Here is a 19,132-nt window from a genome sequence, read left to right as displayed (position 1 = left end):
CATATGAGCAATACACACATGTATTTTTTTATTTAGTGTTTGCTTGTTAGGCCCTTATACAATAAGAATATACTGTTTCAAAGCGCCCACAGGGCAGGCAGGGAGGGAGGGAGGGAAATACAATTACAACACAATATTAAGAGCAGAGGGGGTAAATGGGTAGGGACAAACCTACTATGCCTTATGGGTGTTCAAAATGTGCAAGTGCAGAAAGGAAGAAGGAAGAGGGGTAAGTGCTGGGGAATCCAAGCTCTAGGTGAGATGTGGACGAAGTGCTAAGAATGTTTGAGTGCTACACGGCCTGGGCCGCGGGAGGTGTAAATGCAAGTCTCCATGGCAGAGGCAGTGCTGCGGAAGACAGGAGCTGGACAGAATTGGTGTCAAGGCCCGAAGATGCATAAGGCCCAAGGATACTTGGATTTCATTACAATGTTCCTCCCAGTGCCACTGTTTATTTGTTTGTGAGAAGAGTCCACAGCTAGTTCCACCTCAGGCCTATAAACCTGGCTATACTGATCCTGCGTGTAGGAGGTAGAGTGGTGTAGTGGAGGCCTCTCTGCAGACAAACAAACATGGCTAGACTTGCCCTTTGTAGAAAGTCTAAAGTTAACTCCTCTGCAGATAAGAGCACATGACTGCAATGCACCACTGTGTAGGCTGAAGGGTTTATCTTGCCACGCATCACTGTAGACCAGTCCACATGACTAGACTGCACCACTGTGTGGACTAGAGGCGGGACTCCTGCAGTTCAGTCAATATGTCTACACTGTGAGAGAGGGGTAGCGTATCACAACACAGTTAGAGTGAACTTTCGTGTGACAAATTGTGGAATTTACTGCACTGGTGTTGTCCCCCTAGACACATTTTCGAAGTCTCTTTATGTTCATGTGCTTTGTGAGGTCTGCAGGTCTCCCTTCAAGGCTGCCAGTGGCCACTTTCCTTGTCAATCCCATAATTCCCTGGGCTCTTTGAGGTGTTATTATTACTATTGATATGTGAGAATGAAAATATTCAATTACACTGTGACTGTGCAAAGTGTCCATGTTAAACTTAATTGTGGGAGTGGGCGGAGCCTACAATGATTTCTTATGGTAATTCAGGACGAACATACACGCCCTTGGCACTTAAGGGTAAGTGTGGCTCACGTGCCAGTGACCTCCTTTGCTGGTATGGAGGTATGAATCCAACATGAGCCCTGAGCTTTTCACCATTTGGATGATAGGTTTAAACTACACACATCATTTTTGCAAGGCCGCCATCTTCTGCTCCCACTGACGGCCATATGTTTCTCTCTTTCTCTGCAGGAATCTGGGAAAGTCAGGCCTCCGAGTATCCTGCTTGGGCCTTGGTAAGTCGCAAGGCAGTTTGCATGTTGTTACTTATGTTATATTGTCGGCTCTGTATTTCTACTAAAACATCACCATAACAAGCAGGGTAGGTGCAGGAAGTATGTTATTGATGTTGATCATGAGGTCAACATGTAATTCTGTGTCCTTCTGTCTGCCATTTAGTGCTCTCCCTCTTCATAGGTGCCCCACTGAGCCGGCTGCATGTGTAGCATCCCAGTCATGCTTGTCTCTTTTCAATCGTGTGTGCCTGTCACGTGCTGCAAATAACCTGCCATTGTGCTGTGTCGAAGTGACATCGTTCAAAGATCTGTCAGGTATAGCACACACCAAACAGGCTGCAAATTTCTAGCTTTGCACCACGATTTCTACTTTGGGTTTAGTTGATATTTTGCTCAGCCAATGAAGGGATGGGGTACGTTTTATTTGTTAACCTCCATTCCTTTTATTCTGGCAGATCCGAAGTTGGCAGGGATACGTTTGTGATCCCTGCCATTTCTGTCCCCCCTACAGCAGCCTTCCTTCTGGGACCTCTGGAGCACAGTGGCACTGTTCAGCCATCCGCATCTATGCGAGTGGTCAGGGCCAGCCGTGTGCCAGTATGTGTTGCTGTCCCTGCCCCTTCCACACCCGTCTCACATCACAGCCTCATAATCCGTCTATTGCCCCAACGTTTTATTTATTTAATTGGATTTTTATAATGCACCTAATACCATACCTGAGTTTGGTTTCTAAGCGAGGTTCCGGGATTTGAACCTCTGTTGCTCTGTGTGGTTTCCGTTCCAAGACCAGCACGTTGCCCCTGTGCTATCCTCCATTCAATGGGGTTCATCGGATCATTGTGGGTTGGGGTTTGAATAACGGTGGTAAGTGCCCTCCAACCTTTTTTGCGAACACAGCGAAAAACAAAAGAAAACTGATTTTTAGGCTCAAGGCATCTGTGACTGCCAGAGAAAGTAATATGACACATGGTGAGATAGCGACCGGCTAAACATGTTTACATGCCTACTAGTGCAATGTTAGGTGTGTAAGGAAAGATGTCCTGATATGCTAACACAGCAGAGTGTCTAACCAGATGACCTGCACCACTGCTGGGATGGTTTATAGGAGGTACTGCTTATTAAAAAAAAGTGTGTGCACACAAAATATAAACAACTACATGTAGTTGAAATTATGATTTTTATCAATTCATGGTCTGTAAAGTATGAACACGAAGTGTCTGTATGAAAACCCCAATTAAAAATAAGTGGTGTGTATGTGCATCTACTGTAGAAATCATTGCGAGACTACATTGTTCAATCACATATCTTGTGTTGGGTGCTGGCATTCCTTAGGGGAAAGCAAGGAAAAAAAATATAACTTCATGGTCAACATATATAGGAATATTTAAAATTGGTGACACCTCTAACTTTAAATGACAATACAAGCACCAGACACACATTCACATTTATAGACATGAACATGGGCTACAGAAGGCAACAAACAGAAACCCCATTATTTATCGGAAAAAGGGATTCATTAGCACACACATGAGCAAAATGGGAGTAGCAGTAAATGAGTGAGCATAACAGAATTTGAGTACAGTAGTTCTGCACATAGTCATTCAAAGGATTTTTCATGTTACATGTGTGAACCACAGAAATTCATGTTGAGACCTCAGCTCCATTTTAATGGAGTCAGCGCAGAGAAGTGCAGTGCAAAGATTGTATTATCATTATTTTTCGTTTCATGGTATTTATCGCGTGCTGACCTAGCTTTGAGAAGCAACAGAGTGCCTTACAAATCAATGGGCGACGGGCACGTTGAGGGAAGCAGAAATACAAGAGAGCTGGGAACTAACACATTGGATAAGGGGGCAGGGAATTTGGCAGCAAGGGAGCGACAAGCAACCAGGGGAGGAAACAGTGGGGGGCATATCACCCAGTCTCAGGTAGGGTGGGAAGTTTATGGTATGTGGACCTAGATGTTAGGGAGGAGCCATTCCTAGAAGAGGAGGGTCTTGAAAACCTTCCTCAAATGTAGAAGAGAAAGCCTGCTTCTAGTTCTTTCCTTCCTGCACTGGTGGAGTTCAACTCTGCACATACCCTATCTCTGATGGATCGTAGGCCTCTGGAAATGTTGAGTTACTCAGTGAGGTAGCGTAGAGACTTCAGGGTGACACACTTGTAGATGACGCAGCAGGATTTGAAGACGATACATGAGTATTGTGGATCAGGGTGATATGGTAGAATTTGCAGAGTGCTTTGAGTTGTGCTGCAGCATGCAAGGTACATCAAAATGGTACCGGAGTAGTAGCCGGAAAACCTTTTAAAAGGACATTGCCAAAATCCAGGTGGGAGAGGACAAAGGTGTGACGGCACATCTGAAGTTGTTTTAGGGGATGAAGGGCTTGATTTTCTGCAGGACAGAAAGTAGGTACCAAGCCATTTCTGTCTCCTTTGCTATGTGCTGTTTGAAGAAGAGGTGTCTGTCGATGTCGAACCCAAAGGATTTGACATAGGTAGCCAGCTGGGGTGTGACTCCCTCGAGTCAGATTTGAGATTTAGGTAAGCTCTAGGCATCCAGGTGTGGATCGATATGTGGCAGGTCTTGAGCATGTGGATGTCTTTGATGGAAGATATCTTGAGGTAAAGCTGTGCGTTATCTGTATATTGGGGAATGTCAATGTTGTGCTTTGTGTGTAGCAAGGAAGCATCTGAACGGTTCTATGCAAAGTTTGAAGATCTCAGGGGACAGGATGGATCCTTGTGGAACTCCACAGGTGATGGGTAGAGTTGGTGATTTGGAGGAATCCATTTGTACCAACTGGTGGCGATTAGCAAGGTAGGATTTGAGCCAATTGATGAAGATCTTGCTGATATCTTGTATTGTTTTTTTTTAGTGTTTTTATTGGTCAAATAAACTTTACAACACATATAAAGCACACATTTCCACAGTAAAAGGAACAGTAGCATACAAATATTCACATTTCATGAATTGACATTATAAAATTAGTTAAAAAAAGACATAACATTTGATATCTCTATAATAACATAAGAGTCAGATCATTAATCTTACTCTCAATTTCTAAACTAAATCGTCTAATTAAGCATTTTCTAAAAAAGAATATTTTTTTCCCCCAAATATGGAAAATGGTAAAATGTAATATTGTGGTGTTACCTGTATATATAGTCACACAGGATATATCAGATGTGTAATTAATCATTTTGCATATCATGTTGTGGTAACCCTTTCTATGTTCTCCCCTAATCGATCACACTTTGTTAATAGATGTCTAGAGGATTCTACTTTTTCTTTACAAAGTCTACAGAGTCTAAGTTCGTATGGGATATTATGCCATGCTCCCGTTCTTGATAACGTGGGAAGAAGGTCCAATGTTAGCTCTAATACAAATCTTTTAACATTCGTATCAAAATGATTCGTAAGGTAACTACATGGAGTATTAACTGGGAAGCTTTGCTTTACATAATTATCGTATTTCCTCATAGTACCCAGTTTTGACAGGTTATTATCACAAACCCAAATACCAGCTAGTTTTTGGGTCTCTATCACCAATATAGGTGTTTCCTTATCCCATTTAAAACCAGTGTCTTCGAAGAACATATTAACATCATTATTCCATTCTTGTAATATTCCACTAGCGATATTGTTTCTATAATTTTTGCCAGAGTCAGAATAGAGTGAGTTCTTATCTTTTAGTTTGCTGCAGATTTGTATGTATAGGATACCCATCCTTATTTTCATCAGGGTGGTAAGTGAGGTGAAACCCAGTTCACAGTTAAGACCTTCAACTTACACATTACTTGGGAGACTAAATACCCCACAATTAATCCTCTACCTTTTTTTTAATCAATTTTTTTCAGTAATCTTAAAGACCTCTAGGCCATATGTTAGACATGGAATGAGACATGTGTTATATAGTTTTAACAAGCTTGCGATTGAGGATCCACTTTTGTATCGTATAAGGTACGAAATGACTCTAAATCTACACACAATTTTTGGTACTGTAACACTTTCCAGCATGTGGACATTTAATGTGTCAAATATAAAGATACCCAGAAAGATGTAGAAGTGGATAATTTCTATGGTCTCCCCTTTTATCTTCCAAACAAATTTTCCATTACTAATACTATGTTAGCCCACTTTCATAATTTTGGTTTTATTATAGTTAATGCTTACATTGTTGTTTTTAGCATATACACACAGTCTGTTCATGGAACGTTGTAATCCTATGGGGCTATGATCTAATAAAAGTGTATCGTCAGAGTAACCTAAACCAGCTTAAATGCAGTTCTACTTTAGGAGGAAAGTTACAAATGTAACACACAATCTTTGCTAGATCAGCCACATATGTATTATACCATGTATGTTCTAATGGGCATCCTTGTTCGGGCCCAACATTATGTGTATATTGCCACTCACACTACCTCTTGGTTTTATCGGATCTGGGTCACATTATCAGTATACAACTCTTGCATAAAATATAGAATAATAGTGCTGAAATTACCCTCTTTTAGTTTCCTCCATAGGATTTCTCTGTCAATAGTGTCAAAAGCCCCTTTAAAATCAATGAAGTAAATGTATAATGGTTTATCTTTGTGTGCCAGACTTTGATGTATCAAGTACATAAGCGTCCACACTTTAATTATGGTCCCCATTCCACGTCTAACCTTATTTGTTATTTCAAGAGTACTGCAAATAAATTTAATTCACCTAATAAAATCCGTGCAAACATTTTTTAAGCGGCATCGGACATCACCAACAATCTATAGTTGTTGGGGAGGTCTCTTGCACCTTTTTTAAAGACTGGTATAAGGATGGATGATTTCTAACTAATTGTAATTATGCACGTATTCACTATGGTGGTAAATAATGTTGAGAATGTGTTAGCCATAAATTGAGGTCTATCCTTATAGATCATGTTTCGAATCCCGTCCGGTCCTGCTGCTCTAGAAGGCTTCAACTTGTTTATTATTAGCTCAATATTCTGTGAATCACATCCTTCAACAAGCACTTTTGCCGCCCAATCCAACAAATGATTCATTTTGTATAGTCTTATCTTTCTTATAATATTTATCTTTAACATGATTAATCCAATCTGTTTCGGTTATAGGATTAATTTCATTTTTCCCAGTACCATATGAGCTGACATAGTTTTGGTATAAATTCCAAAATCTGTATTTATGAGCATAGAGTGGAGTTGAAACCATCTAAGAGAGTACTCAGACGCCTTGTGTCTTTTAATACAATTCTTGTATTTTGTTCTCATTTTACTAAGTTCCTTTTTTAGTTACATGATTACATAAGCTTTTCTTTATTATGAGACTTTCCTTGTTGTATTTCTTCTTTTCTCTAGCAAAGACCACATCCCAGGATTGCTTTTTTATCCTCGTTTTCCCTTCATATCTATTTTCTATGTTGTGGATGTATTGTTTAGCTTTTTGACCAAGGATAGAAAACTTTTTTGCACACATATTTTTTAATGGGTGAAGTTTAGTTAACATTTCCTCAAAAAAGCTGACGTATCTATCTATGTTGTTTACAGACCAGTAGATTCCATTACGACTTACTTTTGAAGTAAGGTCTGCCGCCAATTTTCTCTTTTTTTTGCATTTTAATATAAATGCTCAACCTTTGAACCACACGATCACTTAGTTGATTAGGCTCCAGGATGAGACAACCCAGGAGCCCTACCATCGTGTTAGGGAAGAAAATATAATCAATCCATGAGTGTGAGTTTCTAGCAGACCAAATGTAAGGGCATATTTTAACCATTTCCTGGTCAATACAGAGTTGGCTTAGGCTATTAGTATAGATAAGGTTTTCCCATTATCATAAGCTAGTCGATTGCTGGTCATCACTAAGATGATAGTAGCACCCCATTGATTAGTACTAATTGGCATACGGTCTCTAACCTCATGAAGTGTAGGTGTAAACATTTTGAAATTCAAATCACCAATTATAATGTTTAATGTATTAGGGTAATCAATTGTCCAATCCTCAATTATACTATCTAATCCACCAATGATTGCACCTGAATGTATTTCTCTAGGAGGATTATATACATTTAGGAGTAATATTCTGTACATTTTATTATTAGTATTTAGCTCTAGAATAGCTGCCAATATGCAGATATTGACAATCATCTTTTATTTATACTCATTAAATACTATATTGATTATATGATTTTTTGCTCCTACTATTAAGCCCCCATTCCTGTGTAAATTGCATTATTGTGGTATATTTTATATCCATCCAGTACAAAGTCATGGCAAAAACAAGTTTCTTGTATTGCGAAAACATCAGCATTCAACAGAAACTCCATACGCTCTTTCCTGGACACAAATGAATGGTAACCTCTAGAATTCCATGACACAATTTATACATCCTCCTTAACTATCCTCATAGGTCAATCGATGGTCTCAAATCTTTCATTGTGATAAGCAAGTTACTTACCCAAGGTAATGTTCTTTCAACTGGATGTTCCTCCTACGTATTCCTTATCATTGATATTTCCAATATCCCAGCTTTTCTGCCTCAAATTTCTTTTTTCAGCAGGGGGCACTGTGCGTTGATGCCTGTCGAGTAGATGTCCCTTGGAGGCCTCCGTCTCGACGTCACTGCAGGTATATGTAGCACGCTCAGAGCCCGTTTGCCTCAGTTCCGTTTTGATGAGTGGAGCTTTACCTTGTGTTTGACAGTTACTTCTCTTGAGAGAGCGTAGACTGCAACTTCCAGGGAAATTCTACTGCAGGGTAGGTTGGGTGGGCGATAAGGAATATGTGGGAGGAACATCCAGTCGAAAGAACGTTACCATGGGTAAGTAACTTTTTCTTCGAATGGATTGTGTCCTCCCACATATTCCTTGTCTTTGATACACTCCCAAAGCAGTCTACATAATTTGAAGGTGGGAGTAGAAATTAGTGTGGTTATGTATGCACTGAGTGCAAGACTGCTTTCCAAAAGCAGAATCTTGGCCAGCGGAGGTGTCTAAACTATAATGTTTAGTAAAAGTGTGCACAGATGACCATGTGGCAGCTGCACATATATCTTTTATCGGAACTCCCCTCTGCAAGGCAGACAAAGTTGCAATGCCCCTGGTCGAATGAGCTCATAGGCTTTCAGGAGGATCGTTACCTGCCAGCTTGTAGCATTCCGATATAGTTAGTATTATCCATCTGGATATAGTTTGCTTGGTAATGGCTAGTCCTAGTTTGTGACCTGAATAGCCCACAAATAACTCGTCATCCTGTTGTAATTTTGCCAATCTCGAGATGTAAAAGTTTAGTTGACGTCTAGGGTCAAGCCTGTGAAGTCTTTCTTCTTCCTTTCCCAGATGCGTAGGAGGATAAAAAGATGGTAATGTTATTTTCTGAGTAATATGAAACTCAGAAACAATTTTGGGGAGAAAAGTAGGCTTCACTTTTAGCACCACTCTGTCTTTATGAAAAACAGTATGAGGAGCCTTGGATAAAGCCTGTTGCTCACTCACCCATCGTGATGATGTTATTGCCACTAAGATCTCAAATCTACCCTAGCTAGCATAGTTGATAATAATCAAGCTGCCTTGCTCATGTTACTTGACCTCTCCGCAGCCTTCGACCTAGTTGATCACAGCTTACTGGTGGCAAGGCTCGGAGAGGTCGCCAGGTGCTCCGCAATGCATCCAGATGGATTGCCTCCTTTCTGGGTCCCAGAATGGTAAGGGTTTGCGTGGGCGATAGCCAATCTGCCCCTATTTCTCAGACATGCGGAGTTCCGCAGGGCTCCTGTCTATCGCCCTTGCTTTTCAATCTATACATTCGTCCTCTTCTTGACCTTTTAAATAAACTAGGCATGCAATACACAAACTACACCGATGATACTCAAGTGGTTATACAGTTGAGTGGCCTTTATAGCAGCGATTCTGCAACCATCAACAAAATATACAAAGCTATACAAGACTGGATGGCCTGCAATTCTCTTGCCCTCAATGATAAAAAAACTGAAATTCTCATTGTGGCATCTAAAAACACCAGGCCGAAACTAGATCCCGACTATGCTAGTTTCCATATTGCTGATAACACCATTCTCGTTCAGAAGAAGGTTAAGACATTGGGAGTTGTTCTTGACGAAGATCTCTCAATGAAATTTCATGTCTCCAGCATCAAATCAAGCTGTGGTCTTATAAATAAGAGAATAGGATACATTCGCCCATTCATATCACAAGAGAACTGTGCTCTTATTTCCACCGCACTAATTAATTCTAGATTGGATTACTGCAATAACCTCCTAGCGGGCACCACAGCTCTCAACATCCAATCACTACAAGTGGCTCAGAATAATGCTGTGCGCAATATCTTCACTCAGTCCCGTCGCACACACATTTCCACCTTTAGGAAAAAACTTCATTGGCTCCCCATTAAACACGGGATAACCCATAAGATATTAACCACGGCTCATAAATACCTTAGTCTCAGCAGTCCCACCTACCTGTCAGACCGTATAAACATTAAGCCAAACATTAGGAACCTTCGGTCATCCTTGGCCATCATTCTCAAACAGCCCAAAATTAGGACAGCTAAATTTGGTGGCACAACTCTTGATGCACAGGGACCCCTGCTCTGGAACAAACTTCCAGCCCAGATGCGGCAGATTCAGAACTACTCCGTCTTCAAACGCGCCGTAAAAACCCATTTGTTCAATATGGAATAACCCCTTGACCTTTTTCCTTCTCTGCTCTATTTAGGCTTCTCTATATTTTTGTCTGTCCTGTTAAGTTTCTATGTGCACCCTGAGGCCTACGGGCATGTTGGCGTTTTATAAGAATTAAAATAAATAAATATAAATAAATAAGAAGACAGTTTTCAGAGTTAGAAGTCTTAATGGACAAGAATGTAGAGGCTCAAAAGGAGTTCGCATCATGTACCAAGTTGTGATCCCATAGTGGATTTGAAACGAGATTGGCGGGTAAACATTAGTCAGTACCTTTAAAAATTCTAGTACTAAAGGAATCTTAAAGTAGAAGACTTCCTATGTAGTGCACTCAAAAATAGAAAGCGCTGCCAGATATCCCTTGGTGGTACCAATCTGGAGCCCCAGATTTGCCAGATGTAACAGAAAGGATAACACCATTGGTGTATTACATGAAAAAGGATCAACATTCATATCTCTACACCAGCTGCAGAACTTATTCCAGCGGCAGCAGTATAAAGATTTGGTTGCTGGCCTTCTGGCTGAAAGCAAAACCTCCATTACGTCGTCCGGGAGGTCCCAATCCTTGTATCTGACCCTCCTCTCGCGAGAGAAGGTCCTCTCTTTGTGGAAGACGTATCAGAGGGCAGATGGACATGTCCAGAAGGTCCGGATACCACATTCTCCTGACCCAATCTGGGGCAACAAGGATCATGGATTTCCTGAACCTTCTCAACCTCATGATTACGTGTGGAATGACAGGGATTGGAGGAAGCGCATATAGGAGTGAAAACTCCCAGTGCACCACAAACACGTCTCATAGAGCTCCTCTCGGGGGAAATTCCATTGAGCATTGCAGTTCACCTTTCCTGTTCGCACTGGTCGCGAACAGATCTACTTGAGGGGTTCCCCAAAGGGTGAAGATCTCCTGAAGGACGTTCTGAGCTATTTCTCACTCGTGGGAGATTGTGCTCTGCCTGCTCAGAGCGTCCGCCGCCGTGTTATTCTCTCTGGCTAGGTGAACTGTCGACAGAGAGATTCCTTCTTGTATTGCCCAGAACTAGACCTGCATTCGCTTTCTGCACAGTGGTAGTGACCCTACACATCCTCTCTTGTGTAAGGTCACTGTGTTGTCCATCATTATCAGGACATTCTTTCCCCATACAGAGGGCAAAAAGGCCTTCAGCAGTAGTCTGATTGCCCTAAGCTCTAAAAGGTTGATAAGTAGATTGGACTCCGATGGAGACCAACGGTCGCTGATGGTCAAATCATTGGTATGGGCTCCACACCCCATGAGTGAAGTGTCCGTCACTACTGTTATCTCCGGCCATGGTTGCCAAAAAGGTTCTCCTTTCAAGATGTTCTCCCGATGGGCCTACCACTAAAGATCCAGTGAGACCCTGTTTGGGATTTTTAGGAGATCCGACATGCTTCCTGAGAATTGTGACCACTGGGTCCTAAAAAAAGCCCCCTGGAGAGATCTCATTGACCGGTGGGCCTCTGGCACCAGAAAAATGCAGGATGCCATGAGATCGAGCAAACTCAGATAATCAAAGGCTGGTAGATGTTGGGCATTCCGGAATTTTGTCACCATCTGCAGAATGTCTTGAGCCCTCACCTCTGGTAGCAAGGCTTTACCCAGGGATGCATCCAGGACTGCTCCGATGAATTGGAGTCTTTGTGATGGTATCATGTGGGACCTCTTGAAGTCTAGGGAGAAACCCAGCCTGTGAAGGGAGCGACAGGTGTAGCTGAGATGTTCCAGGGTCTGTTCTTGTCAGTCTGAAAAAACCAAACCCCTAACTGTCGTGTTGCTCCCCCACTTTTTGGGCAAGCACGCTCTCCGGTCTTCAGACAATCTTTGACAATCTCCTAGGGGGTTATGGATCACCCTATGTGCACTGTGATACTTACACAAATAACAAATAACATTAAGACACAAAGAAAACACAAAGAATCGATTCAATTTATAACAATGGGATACATTTATTTATATACACACAGCTAAGCATAATGCATAACAATGCAGCCTGTTCTAATGCTATGTCTAATTTGCACCTTTTACACTTCTGGTGCAAAGCTACCATGCAGTAACTATGAGCCTTTCAGGTTCCTAATGTAAGCCTGTGCTGCAAATGTGTGGTTCTAATGCAATCTAATGCAAGCGCTAGCATCCATCACCTTCATGGGCAAATCCACACCATCAATCCACACCATCCACGCTCTAGACAATCCCTGTCTAGTTTCCCTTCACCCAAACCTGTCTGTGTGTGTGTGTGTGTGTCTGTTCTTATCAATCAATTTAAGCCTAGGCCAAACCCATACTTCCCATTCTGTTGTCAATCAGTCAGTGGCAGGCCTCAAGACTGCCAACTGCCATGCTCTCTCTCTCTGCCTCATCGATCTCATCAAGGCCCATCAGTCTGCTGTACCAAGCACCATCTCCAGCCAACTCTCTCTCTGTGGCTCTCCCGATCTCTCAGGCCAACTCTCGATCTCTCGTGCATACTCCTCTTGTGCAGACTCCTCTCGTGCAGACTAACTCCAGCCAATTCTAGCTCCTTGGTTATAGTCTTCCATGACGCACAGAATGTCTAAGACTGTCTCTCCCTCAGCGTTTTAGCAAAATGCCTGCCTGTCTCCTTGCGTGTTACTTGTCTCGGCATGTCCTGTTACTGCGTTTCAAAGTGACATTGGAATATCATATCTTTCTTTCATGGCCATTCTGTGTGCGAAACACCATCTATTCCCTCTATTCACTGTTCCACTGTAGGCTTCACTCTGTATTACAAAATGCACTCTTAAGTCCCGTCCCTCTCATGCAAAAAGCACTCCTCCATCTCTCCATCGTCACTCCCTTGGCGCACCCCCCCCCCTTGGGATGTCTCCGCGAAGCACACCAGCCCAGCTGATAAGCTTCCTAGGCCGTCTCTACTAGGACAAGGGTCCATGTTATCTGTACTCTCTGCCAATGTTTACAAAACAATTCTCTGCACTGAGCCCAGTGTCTTCTGTCTCTCTCCATCAGAAAATGGATTCAAATGCCAGCCTAATGCTTTCTAGCATTTACGATTTCTCTCACAATACAAGCACTACATAATGCAAACTCATTATAAGTGACTCAACATACATAAATACATGCATACATACATACATGACAGTCTCTAAATGTGTCTCTACAAAGCATAACAATGTGTGAATGGCTTTTCATGCATTTCAAATATGACAGTGTGTGTGTAGTGCAAGCAATGCATTTTCTCTCTCAGCCTAAGCGGTATTTCTAATGCAAACATAAATGCATAGCATATCACAAAACATCATCTTTACATGTCAAATATACGGTGTCTCTAAAACACTACATGGCACTTCAAATATGTGCAAGTGCAAGTGTCATTCTATTTCAAATGGCAAAGTGCAAAGTAGCAGCATGTTTCTCTCCCATTCTAAATGGCAAGCAAAATATGCAAACATATCAATCTATAAGCAAATCTACAAATGCATACAAAGGTGACAGTCTAATATTGGATAGTGTCTACTTCAGCAATGTACTATGGATAACTAAACAGAATGCAATAATGGAATAGCAATAATGGAATGATTCCATAGCAAATATTCTAATGATTCTAACAGTGAGCCTAATAATGGGTAATGGTTCTCTACAGATAGTACCTATTCTTCTAATGGGTGTTATGATTTCTAATAATAACAATTCCAGGCTTCTCATTTCACCCAATTCCACATTCTGGGGAACTGGCCCTGATCAGCCAATTGTCCAGGTAGGGGTAGACGTGAATCCCCCCTCTGCTGAGACTCACTGCCACCACCGCCATTAGCTTGGTGAAGACCCTTGGGGCAGACGTCAGCCCAAATAACAGAACCCCAAATTGATAATGAGAACCGCCAACGGCGAACCTCAGGTACTGTCTGTGCTTGTGATGGATCGGCACATGAAAGTAAGCATCCTCGAGGTACAATTATACCATCCAATCCATGACGTTGGAGAGCCTGAAGGATCCGAGAAAGGGTTACCATCTTGAACTTGTCCTTCCTGAGGAACTTGTTCAAGTCTCTTAAGTCCAAGATGGGTCTCAATCTTCTGTCCTTCTTGGGAATTAAAAAATATGGGGCGTACCAACCCTTGTTCCTCTCCGCTACAGGTACCGGTTGCATAGCACCTTTCTCTATCAGGGTTAAAATCTCCATAAGGAGCAGATCTGGAACCTTCAAAGAGTTGTTCCCCGGTGGATGACTCTGAGGTTTTTTGCAGAAAAGGTAGGCAGTAACCTTGGGCAACTGTTTCCATTGCCTAAGCATCTGAAGAAATAGCCTGCCATTTTGTCAGATGCTGTGACAACCTGCCTCCTACTGCAGTCTTGTGAGCGAAGACCTCAGAGAGGTTTTGGAGTGGCTGACGCAGTGGCTGAAGGTAAGGCAGCTGCTGCAGTTGCGGTCTTAATATTTCTTAGTATTTCTTCCCCGTCCACCACGGGGGAATAATATTTGTCCTCTTTAAGGTGGCTGTCCTCTGCCTCTTCCAAATGTGGAGTAATGGCAAAAGGACCTACCAATCCAGGGCGTACCTGCGGAGCGGTTTGGAGTTTGTTTTATTGCTGCTCCAAGGGATTTTGCTGCTGCCTTGGAATTTTGCAGCTTCTCCAAACTCTCATCAGCTTTGTTTCCAAATAAATGCATGCCATCTAAGGGCATTTAGAGAAGCCTGGAGAGTTTAAGTTCGTATGGGATATTATGCCATGCTCCCGTTCTTGATAACGTGGGAAGAAGGTCCAATGTTAGCTCTAATACAAATCTTTTAACATTCGTATCAAAATGATTCGTAAGGTAACTACATGGAGTATTAACTGGGAAGCGTTGCTTTACATAATTATCGTATTTCCTCATAGTACCCAGTTTTGACAGGTTATTATCACAAACCCAAATACCAGCTAGTTTTACGTACGTTTGGGGCGAATCCTGACTTTCACAATCAAGAAAATGTGCGTATCACTGTACTAGCCACCGTAGCTCTGCTGATACTGTCAACAGAGTCGAGACCAGTCTGGAGAGATTCACACATTGCGTCTTTCCCATACTTGACGTTGTGAAGGAAACTGTCTTGCTCTTCCACCTCGGGATATGGTATGCCGTCATAGAAATACACTCCCAAAGGGTGTGTGTGAACCTTACTAGCGTGCACGTAGCATTGGCAGATTTTAAAGCCATACTGCCGGCTGAAAAAAACTTTTTGGCCATGGTGTCATATCGTTTGTCATCTCTATCCTGGGGTATGGTAGAGTAGGCATTTGTTCTACCTGTGGAAGTGGCTGCCCGCACTACAAGGCTGTCTGGAGTTGGGTGCATGGGGAGGTCAAAAGGGTCAGAGCTAGAAACTCTGTACTTTGCTGTCAGTTTAAAATTTACAGCAGGACCAACCTCTGGTGCTTCCCAATTAGAAGCCACTCTCTTTTGCAAGGCTTGGTGAAAAGGGATAATTGGATCCTCCTGTGGCCCTCTGCCCAATATGTCGGTCTGCTCAAAAAGAGGTGCATTCCATGATCCTTGACATTAGTGCCTGTATGTTACCTCAGCGTAGTCACCAGGGTCTGCCCTTCCAAATTCAACCTCAGTAGAGGTGTCAATCCCACTAGCCTCATGAAGGCACTCTTGCAAGGTTTTCATGCGTGAGTCCTCTGATATGAGTGACTCAGGCACTAATGGTGTCCCATACTGTAGTCCAAAGGGTATTTCTTCATCAAAGGACTCCTCTGCATCTTCATATTTTGAAGAGAGGGATTTGAATAAGTCTGAATGTGGCACGGGAGTAAAGGTTTTTTCAACTGACATTGTCATTGTTAGTTGTCACAGGAGCCGAAAAATGTCAAAATTGTCGACCTCTACATCCATGGCTTCGACGATTGTGTCAATGGAATTGACAAATGTGGTGTCAAGGAGGTCGACACTGGAGGCATTGATGGCTTCTCCACCGATATCAGCACTGATGGCGTTGATGACACACTTTTTGGTCCTGTCAAAGTGGACTCCGACATCGATGACATTGGATTTTTAGTCTTTGAGGAGACTTTTTCTGGACTCGAGGGATGGGATTGCTCTCGAGGAGACTTGGCGGCTGAGTCCAAAGAGGCACATGTCTTGTGCTTGCGAGGTCTTTCGACCGAAGCATTGCCTGTGGGTGTTGTCAAGGGGGGCAAGGCTGTGTTCTCAAACATTCAGAGTCTAAACTCCTCCCACTGGGGTGGGGAACTAGATTTGGTGGGGCAAACGTACCGTTCAGGGTGAACTAGACGACGAGGAAAATGGCGACCTATGGCACCTTTTCTTACTTACTATGCCTCGAAGTCGATGAATGGTGTGAACCACTTTGTGAACAGGAATATTTGAACCTTTTTCCACGATGAAAAACTGTCCTCGACTCATCTGAGTTGTTTTGCTTAGATGGAGTAGAAGGGGATTTTTGGGGCTTACCTGCCGCAAGCTTCCCTCTATGCTCTCTCAAGGCTTTGGCCATCATAGACAGGTGGTGCTCACACTCAGAAGACAAATGATTCGACCCCCAGGCACCACAGGCAGATCCTGTAATGGTCCATCACGGACATCCTTGCACCGCAGTTATGGCACTTCTTGAAGCCGGAACAAGGAGTGGAAGATGCCGAAGACGAAACCATTTTGTGCTGAAACTCGAGATTGTGATGAGATTTCAAACATATTTTGAAGAAGATTTTGCAACTATTGCCTGTCAGGAACAAGGCGTTACGCATCCAAAGCTGAAAGCGCGGAAAAACGGAACTGAGGCCAATGGGTGCTGCGCATGCTACATATACCTGTGGTGACATCGCTGTCGAGATGGAGGCCTCCGAGGGACATCAACAGGAAGCACAGCGCCCCCCTGCTGCTAAAAGAATTCTGATGCAGGAAAGCTGGGATATTGGAAATATCAAAGATAAGGAATACATGGGGGGACATAATCCATTAGAAATATAGCGTTTTTGTGTTCCAAAATGCTAACCCCATCTTCTTTAAGTTCAGCTACTTAGCGATGTATCAATTTGTCAATGTTAATTATGTTTGTTCCAGGGTCACCACCTACTTGCACTCTTTCTTTATTGATTTTCATTTTAACTGAGTTTTCCAATTGCACAAATTCATATCCTAGCTCTCTATGTGCACTAGCATAGAGCATGATGCATTTACAAACAATGGGAGACACCACATCAATTATAGCTCAATTCAGGCCACCAATCTGTTTCGGGATTTCCACAAGTGTAATCTCCTGCGTAGTAATGGCATTAAGTGTGATATTTGTGATGTCATCTTTGATGTCATGGGCGTTAGTCCTTGCAGTGCACAGTGGTAGCGCGAGTTATGGTTGCGTATCGTACCATAACTTCCGAATTTCTGGGGTTTTTAGGTTTTACCTGTAACCATAATGTCCCTGCAGCAATGTTTTCCATCTAATTTCATAGGTTTTGTAGTGGTGTAACTTAACCATTCCGAAAAGCATTAGTGCTGTGTGTTTGTCCTTCAGTCCTAGCCTCTGTAGTGCATGGTCTATGGCCTACGGTCTTCGGCCATGCACCCAACAGTGTACACATTCAACACTATCACTGCTACAGAATTGCACCATCCATTTCACCATGTGGCCAACTTCACCTATCCACATACACAGCACTACCACCAACACTACTACACAACCTGCACACTGGCATTTGCCTAGACAGCAACAAATTGCACCACTTAGCACAATTTACAAAAAAACCACTCTCTCCTTCAACCCTGTGCACTTTCCTTCACATACTAGGCCCGTCCCCACTTCCATTCCTAAACTATAGCGCCACCGCCAACGTACCCACATTCGGTTTGCAACACTAGCCTACTGTAATCAATTTCAACACACTGCACTATGCAAACACCACCCTGCACCGGATGTACTTCTACACTTGCCGCGTTACTGCATTACGTATTGTAAAGGCCTACGCTATTCACTCCATGCCCTACAGTCTAAGTCCTTACTCCGTGCAGCCAATATTCTAATCCTTCCTCTAACCCAACGCAAGTTCCTCATCCCATGCCTAACACCATGTGGCCAACTATCGCATTCCATCCACATCAGAAATAGGTGTGGCGGCACAATGTATGGGGCCGTTGCGCCACCTGCTTCCAATCCCCACACAAAGTACTCGCCTGCGTAGGTACCCGCCAGTTAACGCAGTACGCGCCAACAGTACAGGCACTCCTCTGTCTTCTTCCACCTACACACATATTTCACATAACCCACTTTTCACTCCCCCACCCTTTCCGTATGGTCCCTTTTCCACACCGTTCCGAAAAACTTTGACGCAGAGCATGCTTCCCTCCTGCCAACCACTGCCCGCGGCCAACATTCGCAGACATCACGGTGTACCGCAGGCCAATGACACTGCGGTCCGCGGAGCAAACAGGGAAATTGGTCTTTTTTGGGATGTACATTTCAGTAATTTCCTAAAAAAGTACTGGTCGGATTTCCACCAAACACACAAAAGCACGCTTTCTGACACAAGCCCCCGCTCCTACTGCAAATTAGCCGAAAATCCATCCAGCCGTTCGGCCTGTCGCCGTGCGCAAAGTTTTTCCCCATTCCCTCTATGGGGAAAAAGAAATTGGGACCCTCCCTATTACTTTGCCCCCCCTACACCTCAGAAAACTTGGAGAAAAAATTCAAAACCACCCCTATACTTTTTTTGCAAAGTTTGGTACAGATTCGTCCATGGGGAGCGAAGTTATAAGCCGACGATAAAGTGCTCTTCCTTTGAGTTTAGCAACTTAACCATAACTACACGGCCGCTACCGCGGGCCATGTAATGAGAAAAAAAACATAACATTACTCTAACAATCTGTTCACTATCCCGGGAAGGAAAAAGGTTAATTAGGACTATGGTAAGTATAGGCACACCAAAGTGAACTCAGCAGTGCCTCCAAAATATGTAGCACACACTTATTGGGAGACCAGTGCACGCGTGCCAAACAATATTATTTTATATCATTTGACCTGCTTCTTACCTGTCTCCAACCCCTGCTTACTTAAGCTCCATATCAGCTTGATGGGCCTCACTTGAAAGTTG

At 43.0% G+C, this 19,132-nt stretch overlaps 1 protein-coding gene across 2 annotated transcripts in view; it reads left to right on the top strand.

Moving 5' to 3' along the window:
- The window catches only part of LOC138567844 (voltage-gated potassium channel subunit beta-3-like), a 582,138-nt gene that overhangs the window by 452,146 nt on the left and 110,860 nt on the right, over window positions 1-19,132 (top strand). For both annotated transcript variants that reach the window (XM_069646336.1, XM_069646338.1), the window contains exon 2: window positions 1,305-1,348. In XM_069646336.1, the coding sequence (XP_069502437.1) occupies window positions 1,305-1,348 (44 nt within the window). The remainder of the gene's footprint in view (window positions 1-1,304; window positions 1,349-19,132) is intronic.

Source organism: Ambystoma mexicanum, chromosome 1p (genome assembly GCF_040938575.1).
Source record: "Ambystoma mexicanum isolate Mex_15411 chromosome 1p, UKY_AmexF1_1, whole genome shotgun sequence".
NCBI classification, from domain to species: Eukaryota; Metazoa; Chordata; class Amphibia; order Caudata; family Ambystomatidae; genus Ambystoma; species Ambystoma mexicanum.
Note: the sequence above shows the minus strand (reverse complement) of the source record. Positions and strands in the feature narration are given on the sequence as shown.